The 13,340-nt window shown below is 38.5% G+C and overlaps 1 protein-coding gene across 3 annotated transcripts in view; it reads right to left on the bottom strand.

Annotated features, from left to right (window-relative positions):
• Positions 1-13,340, bottom strand: part of STK32B (serine/threonine kinase 32B) — a 185,811-nt gene that overhangs the window by 52,450 nt on the left and 120,021 nt on the right. For all 3 annotated transcript variants that reach the window (XM_075709204.1, XM_075709205.1, XM_075709206.1), the window contains exon 5: positions 5,851-5,888. In XM_075709204.1, coding sequence (XP_075565319.1) covers positions 5,851-5,888 — 38 coding nt within the window. The remainder of the gene's footprint in view (positions 1-5,850; positions 5,889-13,340) is intronic.

Genomic DNA, 13,340 nt, shown 5'->3' with positions numbered 1-13,340 from the left:
ATTGTAAGCAGAAAGTATCTCAGTGGAAATTATTTCAAAAATTGCATTCCTCCAGTCAGCTTCCAGTTAAAGTTTTAACAGGGAAAATTTGTAAGTTAATACCTACAGAACAGTCATGACTTTGAGAAGCTTTATGCATGCACTTCAGAAGTGCCGTGTGGCTTTTATGCCTCACTCTTCCACATGGCCTGAAATGCCAGTATCTGAGGTAAACAGCAAATGTTCTTTGTTCGGATTATTATTTAATTTTTGCTAAATGAGAACAAATCATAATGACAATTAAAACAAGTCCTGAAAGGTGGCTGAGGCTGCCTGACTGACATTTAACAGAGGAAAATGTACATGACTTCAAACCTCATTGAACTTCTGAGTCTGAAACTGAAGGGGTGAATGTGAGGGCAGAGGGAAGAAATACCAGACTGGAGTTAATGCCAAGGACTCAGCATGCGTCAGAACTGATGGGAAATTTCAACACAGTAACATTTTGGAGCAAATTCAGATCTGGTTTGCCCTCAGAAGGTCAAACCGTATGAACAATTTAAAAAGCATCTCTCTGGGTTCATCTGTACTATGTACAAGAACGTAAGCTCCTATCCATGTGAACTTGGCATGACTTGGCAGTCTGCCACTTATCATCAGGGAGATTGTTAGAAAGCTTATTGTACTGCTATAGATAGGTTCAGAGAGGCTGTGCATTTCAAAAGGGCAGGATGTTTAATGGCCATGTAGGCATGTAAAAGTTTCAAATATATTTTCAAAGTGTAGATAGCTTCAGGTGAATGAATTATGCTCGGAACACTCATCTTATTAATCAACATCAGAGGGTTAAATGAGACATAGTCCTTGAAAATTGTCTGTGGGTATGATGAGGACCAGCTCTAATGTAGTCACACCAGGTACATCTTTAGTGGACACTTTATGTCTCCCAGACATCGGTACAGAGTAATAATGTTGCCAGCTCTGTTGTTCAGAAGTTAACATGAGGGTTGCAAATGCTGAATTTATGGGTGGGTTTTTTCATCCTATTTTTGGGTTTAAGACCAGGATTGCTCATTGGCTTCATTTTTCAATTTTGCTGTGAGTTTTCAAGTGAGAGCTGAGATTCTCATGTAATGAAGGAAACAGAGTTTTAAGGAAAACCTTGATGATCATCAAACAATATAATACATAATAAACAATATATAAGGAGGCATATACAAATGCCAGCTTGAATCTGCCCTGCTCTCTCATAAGAGAAATGATTACTAAGTAAAATTATCACTAACAGATGCAAAAATCCAGTATAAAAAAAACCCCAAACCTAACAAAATACAATTAGTCCTGTTAAGACTAAGAGTGAAATACTAGGCCTGTGATTTCAATATGGAGAACCACAAGGAAGCAGTTCCAACACTAGAAGTAGGAGACATTCAGTGTGATGAGCAGATAGCAGCTTCAAAGTGAATAAACAGATAGTGAGTCTTCACATAATCTATGTTTAAGCCAAGGAACACTTCGCCACAATATGTTAAGGATGCTACAAGTTCCCAGCACTCAAGGAAGCACCAGAAAAGACCATAGAAAAGACCACCGGAAGTTATTAAATGCATGGAAACCATATGCAGCTCAGGAAATGCTTGAGGCTGGAGGTTGGGTGAGTATGTGGAGGAAGCACTACAAAAACCTGCCTTGTTTTATATCCTGCTCTATCATTCACTTTTTGTCAACTCTTGGAGATAAGAAACTCAAATAGATGGGTCTTTGATTCAGTATGGTTGCTCTTCTGCTCTGAAACTGAAAGCCTGCATCTCCATAACACTATCTATGGCAACAGAGAGGGGCAAAGGGAATGGAGCAGTGCTGTATAAGGAGAGATTAAAAAGGCTGAGGCTCCTCAGCTGAGACAGGAGAGCACTGAAGGAGTTTTTGAATATCATGAAGATTGTAACTGTAAGCTGTTATTTACCAAATCCTGCAATTCTGGAAGTACAGGATGTTTTTTTGAAAGGAGAATGTTTCAAATCAGATGAAAGAAAACACTTTTCTTTCATGAAGGAGGGTGAACTTCTACAACTTGTTTCTGCGGGAGGTTGTAGAGGCCAATATCAGCAACAGCTTCAAAGAGGCAGTAGACAAACTCGTTGACAAAGGTTCATCCAGATTCTGAAGGGGAATATGCAGAGATACTCTAATATCCTAATACAAAAATTGTGGGTGATAGGGAGCACTGAAACATTCAATGACTAGAAGTGGCAAAGGGCACGCTCCATGAATAGTATCTCCTCTTGCTACTGGCTGTGACGGAATACCAGCCGAGGTCTGGGTCTGACCCAGCAGGGAGTTCTTCCTTGGTAAACCAAGCACGGACATTGATGGGTCTTATGAAATGATGTCCTGAAAAACTTGCCTGAGAGGAAATCAAACCCTTGCAAATTTCCTGTAAACAGAGTGTAATAATGGCATGGGCGCTCTGCACAATGCAAAACTGGATGCCAAAGTAGAGCCTCATAATTTCTGCAGAATGACCAGAAATGTTAATATCAATGGTGTTACCAAATAGCTGTAGAAATAATGTTATTGTCTCTGAAAAAAGGTAATGTACTAATCTGTTTGCCACTGCTTGTTTTTCTTATTTTAGGCCTTCCACATCTCTTTAGTCATCATAGCTAACAGGTCATGGAAAGGTTTAGAGGCATCTTTAATTTCCTTGATATTTCAGAAAAAAATACAACATGGACAAGGCTTGCCAGCTTTCAGTTCTAAACACTATTATTTCAGTCATATTGTTCTAAACCATTAAAACAAAAGGAATAGTACAGGAAGCAGAATACTGTTATTACGAGCTTATGCTTATGTTTTTCTCTGTACAATACAATAATAATAGCTCTCCTGAACCATCAAGTAGTCCTTTCAGCTATCAGTGGAATAATTCTCTTTCAGGTGCATGTTAGCAGCACAGAGGACTACTACTAAATTTAGAGATTAGTGTTAGTTGTAAGAGGAAGAGCTTTCTGGGAAAGCTGAGAGGGAAATGTAATGAGAGCTTTATGGACAGCATTCATTTCCTTAGAGAGGTTTGATTCCTGTTCAGAGATTGAAACCTGAAAACATCCCTACTTTCTCTCCTCAGATGAGACTCCCCTATGGGATGGAGAATCTCTCCAGGAGACCAGGCAATCACCTTTTGGTAGGGGCTGAACACCATTTTAAGCAAGCTGGTTACCCCATTCTCATGTAGCATTACGCTTCTTGTGGTCATCAAACATTTATTTCCATTGATGCATCAGAACCTATGCTCAGCAGTGTTGAGATGTGGCTTTGCTGAAAAGTATATAGGAAAATTCAGGCTTCCTCTGCCAGAATGATTTTGAATATGTTGTATACTTTTTCATGTTTTTTTTTCTTTGTAAACTAGATTGATCATTTTTATGGGTTAATCTCCTGTGTTCACTACTTCCGTATTCCTGAGGTATGTTTCTTAAGCCATACAGATAAATTGTAGTGAAACTAGTTTTAAAGAGGAGAAATATCTATAATCTACAGTGTTGGTATATGTTATAAAAGTCAGTCAGTTTAACTGCTTGAAGATGTAAGGCAATGTGAAGGGCATAACACTTCACTTCGACTTCAACCAAAACAGGTTTCTTCAGTGAGGTCAAAGAAATCTAACTGAGAAAAAATCTCAGTCCTAAATGTTGTGTGTATGCAATTCCATAATACTTTGTGTAAGCACAGTTTGTTTAATGTAAGAAAGACCTAGGGGTGAAGTCAAGCGTTTAGGAAACTGTTGTGCCATCTTAGAGGCCACAGACTAAAATAAAATTCCTTCCTGTGCACCTAGTTAGACTCATATTAGGTGAATTTGTTATGCTTCCTCTACAGCCAAGGATATTTATGGTGCATATATTTAGCAAATTTTTCCATTAAGTGAAATCTGATGATTCCATAAAAATGATGTTACTATGTTGCAGCTTAATCAAAGCTTTTATGGACTTCAAGGACAGCATTCATTTTGCAAAACTTACATCTATAAGGTGGATAACTATATGTTTATTCAAAACTTCTAGGTATTAGTCACTACAGAGAAATAGATACTGATGTATAGTGCAGACGCCCGAAATAGGTCAGATGATCTAAACCATGTCTATGTCTTTCAGTTATCTGTAAAGGAAGCCTGTGGTGACGAGCGCGGTACAGACACCTGTCCTACTGACATCACCTCATTTAGTGAGTTGAAGTGTGTGGACCCTTACCCAGGGTGAGAGAATTACATCTCCCAACCACATAACAGGTCTGTGAACCGAGATGATGAGCTGATTAATTCTGCTAACCAAGGTCTATCTGCAAGTCTGGAGAAGCATGGTTGTTTCAGCACTTGTCTGCAGGTGTGCTATGAAGGAGCAGTATTCTGCTGCTCCGCAGAAAAGAAGCTATCCATCTCAAAATTTCCAAGCTGGCTATAGATAACTTTGTTACTGAACAGTTTATAATCACAAAAAAAAATTTCATTTTGCAGCATATGGCTCACTTTGGTGTAGCTGCTTCTCTGCCATACTTGAGCCCCATAGGAAAGCTCTCACAAGAGGCTGATTTTGTGCAGTAAGTGACCTTGATGAAGGGCAAGGAGAGATAAGGGCAACTGTACATGAAAGGTTGTCAATCAGAGATTTAACACACTCATAGTCATTTCATGTTGTCTTTGACATCTTGAATTCACCCAGGACTTAGAGACAAGAGATTTCTATTTCATGCTTATTTGTTGATATTAGTGTCTAGGGAACACTAACACTTATGGGTCTGAAACATTAAATTCCTGAAGTTCTAGGTGGTTTAAAACTCCAATGTTATTTAGTTTTTTTGGTTTCAATATTCCCAGGGACAAACTCCAGCAGTTTGCAACGATACCTCTTTAATCAACTTTAACTTGAATACCAACAGCTCTGCAATGGATTTTGACAGATGATGGTAACTTTGGCATAATTTCAAGCTTACATTTTCTCAAAGATTAACTGCTTTTCATCAATTTCTGAGGCGAACAAAGCACAAAACTACTTTCCCATAGCAGCAAACACACATCTCCTTTTTCCATTTAATTTTCCTCCTGTATGTATTTCTGTTCTCATATCAGGTTAATGCCTTCTTTTACCTGTGTTTTCTGACATTCTTGCTATGAAGAGTTGCAAAAAGATGCATGAGGTTTCAGCAAAATACTTCATAGACAGCGTATATGTGTAAAATTTAATTTTAAGGAAATCAGCTTTTTTTTTTTTTTCCATACAACAACTTTTTTGTTTGAGATCATGGAATTAGTACAGAAAGTTCAAAGCTGATTATGTTTAGTCTTTTTTATGTCATTTAAACCAGAACTACATGTAAAGCCATAAAAATTTTGCAGACTTAGAGGCAAATTTCCAAATACCATACCTAAATTTAGGAAAGTGATTTCAGACATATACATGAGAAATAATTTGTTATATGAAATTTCTTAGCTCTTCTGAAGTTCTAGAAGAGAAAATAAGTGCTTAGTACTGTTCTACTGGTAGGTCCCTAAAAAGGGATTATAGTGATTCACAGTAATCCTGTGAAGAATAAAATACTAACTTATTTTTATCAGGTGTCCCTGATGTTCTCAATTCATATTAAACACCTCCTTTTTCAGCTCTTGCAAGTGTCAGATCAGCGTATATTTTTTTTTTGCAATAAGAGGAGAAATTACAAAATCCACAAGGTGGACAGAGGAACTTTGCAGAGAAAGTCCAGATTTAGGTAGGAATCCAACATCTGATGCTGATTACAAAGCATGTCATGAGGATGTCACTGAGATGTCAAAAACTAGAGATATCTGAGAGAAAGCAGTCAATATTCACTTACCATGCTCATCCAGTAGTATGTTGTCAGGTTTGATGTCCCTGTAAAATAAAGAAAGGAATGCATTACATTTCATACCTAAAGAAAACCTGCAACCTGTTTTCCCCATCTGGGTATGAGGGCCAAGTCACTTAAATCATTACAAAACCAAGGAAAACGATATCATACACAAAGGCAAATTATTTTTATCTACATCTTTTTACTACCCTGAGAAAACATGCATACTAAAGAGACTGTCTACGTTTCCATTTCATGTGGTTTTGTTTTCATATGGTTAGCATTGACACGGATTTGGTTTTCAAGATTATGTACGTTATTCTTTATAGCAACGGGAACAATGAGATTTGAAGATTTGCATTTAGGGGGTGCCTAATTGCCTCAGGGACTCCGCATGTGACAGACCCAAGAAATCATTTAATTGGAAACATTGGTGATCTACCCTTTCTGCCAGACCCTGCTAATTTGCCATGCTCACATGAATGACCACTCACATATTCTAGAGTCCTGCTAGCTATCTTATTCTAACTGGGTTGGCCTTACAGCTCTCCTTTGAGGTTCCAAATCCCCACTTGGCTGTCTGTAATGGCAGGTAGCATGCTGGGGAAAGGAGCGGGGATAAAGGGAGGATGGAGATTATCATGTGCTGAAGCATCAGCTCAACTATGCCATTCTTAGCACAAGGGAACAACGTTGCCCTAGAGAGCTGCACTTTCAGGATCATTTTACGTTGATCTACATTCATGCTGCTGGCAAGAGGGATGGAGACACCATTTCCCCACCATTGCTGGGCATGCCCACCCTCTTTCTCGGTCCAGCGTCATTGCTCAAGGTGCAGAACTGTTCTGGGGGATTTCATCTCTCTTCCCTTTGCCAGCCTGGATAGGCCCCTGGTTCGGTTCACCCTGCATCTTGGTGAGCGTGATGTGGAAGCGTTGTGTGGCACTGCCGTTTCACTGGCAACTAGCGCTTCATGTAACTTTGAAGCTGTGTTCTTGGTGTGGTGTTGACAGAGTGGGAGATGCATCAGTCCACCTTGAGCGAAACATTTACCCCTTGGGCTGAATTTTCCACTGCTCTCAAAAGAGAAGGCACCGTAAACTGTCAAAATAAGCTGTCAAATGAGTCTGCAAATGAAGTCCAAAGAACTTCCACCTGTGTAATTTTTTTAGCCAAGGGATGACTTGATTATTCCAATTTAACCATTTCTTAGAAAATTCTATCCTGACTGAAATATGTATTAATACATACTTAGATTTCACTAACAATTTTTGTCCAGTGTGTCCATAAATGAAATAAGGAAAAAAAAGAAATATTGCAAAGGGATGATGTATTACACCAGAACACCTTTTTCTTCCTTTCTTCTTTTTTTTTTTAAATTAGAGAATGACTTCTAAAGGAAACATCATACAGGACTAAGATACAAATAGCAATTATAAAATATATATTGCTTGCATGATATGAGCTCAGTCATCACGCAAACTCAACACCTTTATTGACAAAAGAAGGAAGTTTACAGCTTAGTATTCTAAATTCCACACTTTCTGGCCTTTCCTGAGAATCATATGAAATTATGAAGTACACTAAGATTATGTTTACAATTTGTGTAGCAGCAGCTGGGAAAACGTAGGATAAATAAGAAATTACTTTGAATCATTCCCTGCACATTTGGAAATAATGTAGGATGTGTATGTGTCTGTAAGGAAAAGAATCTCACTATGAATTACCATCTGGAATGGAAATTTAAAATTATACCAGTATTTCAGTGTGAAATACTGTATTTCTTCTACAAAACTTACAGGCTATCTATAATTGCCTGATTCAGCAGCAGTTCTGGTTATATGTGTAATGTAAGGGGAAATCTCTCCTAGAGCCCATGTCACCCACAAACCTCCAAACTCTGACTTAGTCTCTTCCCTTTCCCCTGTAGTCACTTGTCATATCATTTGCCATATCAAAAACTCTCCTTCCCCTGGTTTCATATGGGTGAAGTTGTGAGTTACAGGTGAACTGTAGGATTAAATCTTTGCTTATATTATAAAACTTCTCTTTGGTTAATTATCATATGAAATTCTATACATTTTTATAGGTAATGTTATATCTAGTCTCTCAATTGATGAGTCAGTTTTTGGAAGAGCTACTGTTCAGCTGTTATCAAATATATTTGCTAGTAACAAAACAATCTCTTGGTTTTGATAACTGTTTTCTGGTAAGAGTTGGAATTGTGATTTCATGTCGAATAGTTTTTGTGGTTGATCCATGACTTGAAAATACAGCCATGACTTTCAATGGAAATAAGCACATCATAGTTTTGACTGTTGAATTATATATTTTAAACTTTGTCTTCACAAAGTTTAACAAGCATAATCTGACTCTCACTTCTCATGTGGGTAAAAAGATTGGGGTCACACCCAAGAACACTAGGGCCTTTCTGTGGCTTCCTAAAATCTGTGATACATTCAACATTACTCCAGACTGTTTTCCCCAGTTTAAGAAAATAAAAATTAAGAATTAGAGTGGTACAATCATTACTACTTCACTAAGAATAAAACTGATCAAAAGGAGAAATTCAGCTTTATGAGCTACTGCCATGTGTATAACAATGCAGCACCCAGGAATTGCTCATTACAAGACTCTGCCTTTTCTATCTTTTTTTTTTTTTTTAAAGAAGATGAGTTTAAACAATTGGAATATCCGCTGTGGTGTTGCACCATTAAATAGACTATACATACTTATTGCCATCAGAAAAGACATTGACAAATCCACTTGACAACTGTATGTATCATCAAATATATCCTTCATGCAGTTGCATCTGTAATGTTCAGAAAGTTGAGTGCTAAAATTAGATCCGTGCTTATCTTTCTGTGACTAATTCAGGCTGTGGCTGATACTTGATACAGATGCACACAGACCATAAAGCCTTTCCTACCTAAGGGATCTTCCCCACTGTGGGCTCTGCTGACTTTTCTCATTTGGCTCAGAGGCAGGACTGTAGGTGGGGGCAGGTACAACAGGGTGTACCCTTGCACAGAGCAGCCAAACCCCTCAGTCCCTGAGGCAACTTGATGGACTCATAATCATAGAATCATAGAATGCTTTGGGTTGGAAGGGACCTTGAGAGATCATCGAGCCCAACCCCCCTGCAGTGAGCAGGGATTGAACATGTGACCTTGGCGTTATTAGCACCATGCTCTAACCAACTGAGCTAACCCCGCTGGTGCCTCAAATCTCAAAACAGGCTATTTTAAACTGCTTTTACAGCAAGTAAATCCATGGGATAACTTAAGCCAGAAGGCGAACAAGTTTCTTAAGTAAGGTGCTGCTGTTTTGGGATGACATACCTGGAGACACACATGACACAGATTCATGTGGCAGGTGAGAAAGCAAAGTGTGAGGTCACCATGAAGAGTGCCTTCCAGCAGCACTCTGTTATGTGGTTATTCTCAGTTTGCAGCATGGCACTAAAAGCTCTCCTCTCCAGAGGAAGCTTCTTGAAAGCTCCATGGACTGCAGAGGAGTGAGGCCACTGCTCTGCCCTTGCACTGACCACTGCTTGCTGGATACAGGGCAGGGAGGTTTCAACAGTCAATGGGAAGACTTGGCAGGTCTAGGAGCACTGCAGTTAAAGTTACTGGATGTATTCAGAATGGAGGTCTTCCAGGATCTTTTATACAAAAGACAGCTATTTCCTTTAAATAAATACTCTAGCTAAATTTACTAAAAATAGTAAAACCAGTCTTTATGTAGGAAGGTGGGTTTAAAAGATAAAAACTTTTTAGTTAAGCAGTTTAAATTCAAACCTGTTAAGTCAGTGAAATTCTGTTTTGACTACACATCAATTTTTCAGAAAATATTTTTCCCCTTAGCAAGCATGTTCAAGCAACAGGGTGTGAAATTCAGCACCTTAGCTTCAGGGTTTTCCTGTTATGCATATTCCTAGCTAAGAGAATGAATTGAAACACTTATTCCATAATCCAAGTATCTTGAAACAGCTCATAAGAGAAATTTAAGGACTTTTGCAAGGAGCAAACTCAATCACAGTTTGGATTCAGAAGAGCCTTGGGCTGCCTTCTAACCATTCACCAAGCAATGACCAGCAGAGCTGTAGCAGTGTCCTTGACACTGATTTCAAAACACAACTTTCTCAGTCTGTACCAGTGCTACTCCAACTCTTTCTGTACACAGAAAAATCAGAGCAACATAGAAATGGGAGTAGAGAAACTTTCAAAGTCTTTGCTCAGTGACAGGACCAGGCATAACTAATATAACAGGTGGTCCAAGAAACTCAAAGGTGTGGACAAATGAGAAAAAAGTTGGAAGAGTCACTGTTTAATTGCCACTTGTTGATAGTCTGTGAAACCATTTCTAGCTTTATTCAATTGCCTTAGCTACAAATGTCAAACTAAAACTGCCTGAAGGGTGAAAGAGAGTAAGAAGGTGCTGCATATAATTTCCAGGTAGGAAAGAATGATTAATAATCTATTTGTATCTTCTGTAATATCTAGGCCAAGTGGGCATCCAGTACTTGAAGATATTCCCTCTGCATGGAGGAAAACCATGAGCGTGGCTTGACTCATGTTCACTGCATATGCCAGTCAGAGTCCCCTGAACTCACTGGGAAAGCTCACAATGATTGTAAAGCACTGAGGTTCAATTATCTGCAGTTTTAATTACCACTTCCATCAATGTTTCTTTCTGGCATTACTAAGTGGGGTAGAAGCAGATTTCTAGGTTCAGAAGTGGAGAGGTCATGCAGTCTTCATCCTTAGAGGTTTTCAAGACCTGACTGGATAAACCCCAAGCAACCTGGTCTGATCTTAAGGCTGACCCTGCTTTGGGCGGAACATTAGACTAGAGACCTCTGGAGGTCCCTTCCAGCCTGAATTAGTCTGTGATTCTTTGAAAAATAATGTATCCAAGTTCAAAGCCCATTGTTCTTATTCCCCCACCTTTCGGCTACAAGGCAGTTCATGAAAGATTGAAGAGACCTGGGAGAGGACTGTATATGTGGAATTTAGTGAGTCTTTGGTATAGTCCGTTGCAGTTGGAAGCTAGTCAGAGCTTCACATGTTAAATTCTGTCATGGGTTTTGAATACTCATGAAGAAAATAGTAGGAATAAATAGCCTATCTTCAGCATGAAAGGAGGTTAAAATTGAAATGATCTGTAGTTCGGCACTGGAGAGGTGTAACACAACATTGATTAGCTATATGAAGTGGTAAAAGAATGAAGACTATTTCATCTGAAGAGGGCTCTCAGAAATCTCAGTAAGAGTGAGCAAAACTAGGTGATTACATTGCCAGTGCCAGATAAAATGAAAAATAGACACGAATTATATATGTACATCAGAAGGGGAGAATCTGGATTATTCATTGGGATTAATAACCACAAACAACCTCCCAGAGGTCACACTTTTGTGTCCCTTATGTAGGTCAAAGAGTCATAGAAAAGAAGACTGAAAAACATGTGATGATGCCAGTTGCTCTAAAGCTTGAAATCCAGAACAATCTCCAAAAAATTTCATGTGTACTGCTATGAATTAGCAACAAGGACATTGTAACTTTTGATCTCTATTGATATCAGCTGGAAATGAAAGGTGTGTGGTTGGTGAAGTCAACCATGAATTGCCAGTTTTCGCAAGGAAAAAAGTAATGGCTCATTCATTGACTACCACTTCACAATGATAACAACTGATTCTAAGTAGATTACAGACAAATATTGAAAGAAAAAGGTATTATGCTGTAATTTAAAACAAAGTTAGGTCCTTCAGGCTACCTGATTTCATAGTATCTGAAAGAAAACAGTCAAAACAAGAAAAGATCTGCGGAAGGCTGAACAAAAAAGTTCCCTGAGAGAAAGAACAAATAGATTAGGGTTGTTTAGTTAACAGAAGAGATCTGTAAGATGTTATGTGACAGACACACCAAATAATAAATAACATCTAGATGGTCAATAGAACTTTTCTATTTGCTTTTGGAACATGAAAAAAAGGTTCATATTTCAGAAAACTGAAGTGAACTAAACAAACAGGGTTTTATTTACACAACTGAGAATTAAACTCAAGTTGATTACTACAAGACATAATCGTGTAAAAAATGCTTCAGAGGCTTAAAGAAAGATTTAGCCATTGATGTGAATAACAGAACTACCAGCTAGAGTTCCTCCAGCTAAGATTAATCTAATTGATTTAGGAAAGCACTTCTAGAGCAAGTACAGATGCTGTCTTCCCTTCACCTTTTTGAATCATGTCAATAGTAATGCCAAACACAAGATCTGTGCTTTTCCTTAAACCTGTGAGAATTGAAAACCTAACACTGCCCATCTGTTTTGTTCTGCTTTCATGTTTTGCAGCAAACATACAAACACTACAGGCTTGGGTTTTGCCATGTTTGAATTTGTGATTTTTTGCTTTTGCCTATATTTTCTCTTTATTTCCTCAAAAGGTTTCATGTGTTTCCAACACAGGGACAGCTGTTCTTGGCCAGTCCAAGCTGCTTTTTAATATTATCAGGGGAAATATTTCAGTTATAACAGTTCTGGATGGCTCTGAATTCACATGTGTAATTTATTTGGTAACAGAAAAAATCCAAAGTACATTCTTTCAACTTTATGTCTAATGAATTTCACTATTTGCCTTGCTGGCTCAGAGCAGGATTTAATGTATTATCACATTTCCATTCTCCTGAACTCCTAAAATCCCATAGTAACATCTATGAGCATTTCAGTTGATAGCAGTTTTACCAGTATGACTTATTAGGAGTATTTCCACTTTTTAATGATTGGCTTTCTCTGAACAAGGACCATTGGGTTTCAACTCTTCATTAACCAAAGGTAACTTACAGAGAAAACTCAGTTGTGCACAGACTCATTAAATGAAGTCTTAGATTTTTAAAAGCAGCTCTTAACTGCTTTTATTTGAATAGACAGAAGACACGTACTTACTTCCATTCAAAAGACAGAATCTAACATATGAACAACAAGTGCAGGTTGAAACAAAAGAAGTTCAGACTTGATATAAAGGAAAACTTTCACTGTGGTGACAGAGAAGCAGTGCAACAGGCTGCTCAGAGGGGTTGTGTAGTCACCATCCATGGAGTTTTTCAAGACATGACTACATAAACCCCTGGGAAGCCTGTTCTGGTGTCATAGCCAATCATGCTTTAAGCAGAAGTTTAGACTAGAGACCTCCTGAGGTTCCTTCTCACCTGAATTTTTCCCATGATCCTTTTTGTATAGGCAAGTTCTGCAGGGAGCAAAGAGGGCTTTCTCACCTTTCAGGTCAGGAGCAACAACTGAGTAGCTTCCTATAAACCACACCTAGTACTACAGCCCATAATGAACCTCCTCCAGGGGCAGTGGTAATGCCTAGAGACTACTGATAATAAAACTCCATGGGTCACAAAATATGATTGTCTTAGTCTGGATGTGGTGAGCCCATATTTACACGCGTATCACTAAAATTCATTGGCTTACAGTTAAGGCAGCCTATGCCCTTG

Source organism: Pelecanus crispus, chromosome 4, assembly GCF_030463565.1.
Source record: "Pelecanus crispus isolate bPelCri1 chromosome 4, bPelCri1.pri, whole genome shotgun sequence".
NCBI classification, from domain to species: domain Eukaryota; kingdom Metazoa; phylum Chordata; class Aves; order Pelecaniformes; family Pelecanidae; genus Pelecanus; species Pelecanus crispus.
This window is presented reverse-complemented; position numbering and strand designations above follow the sequence as displayed.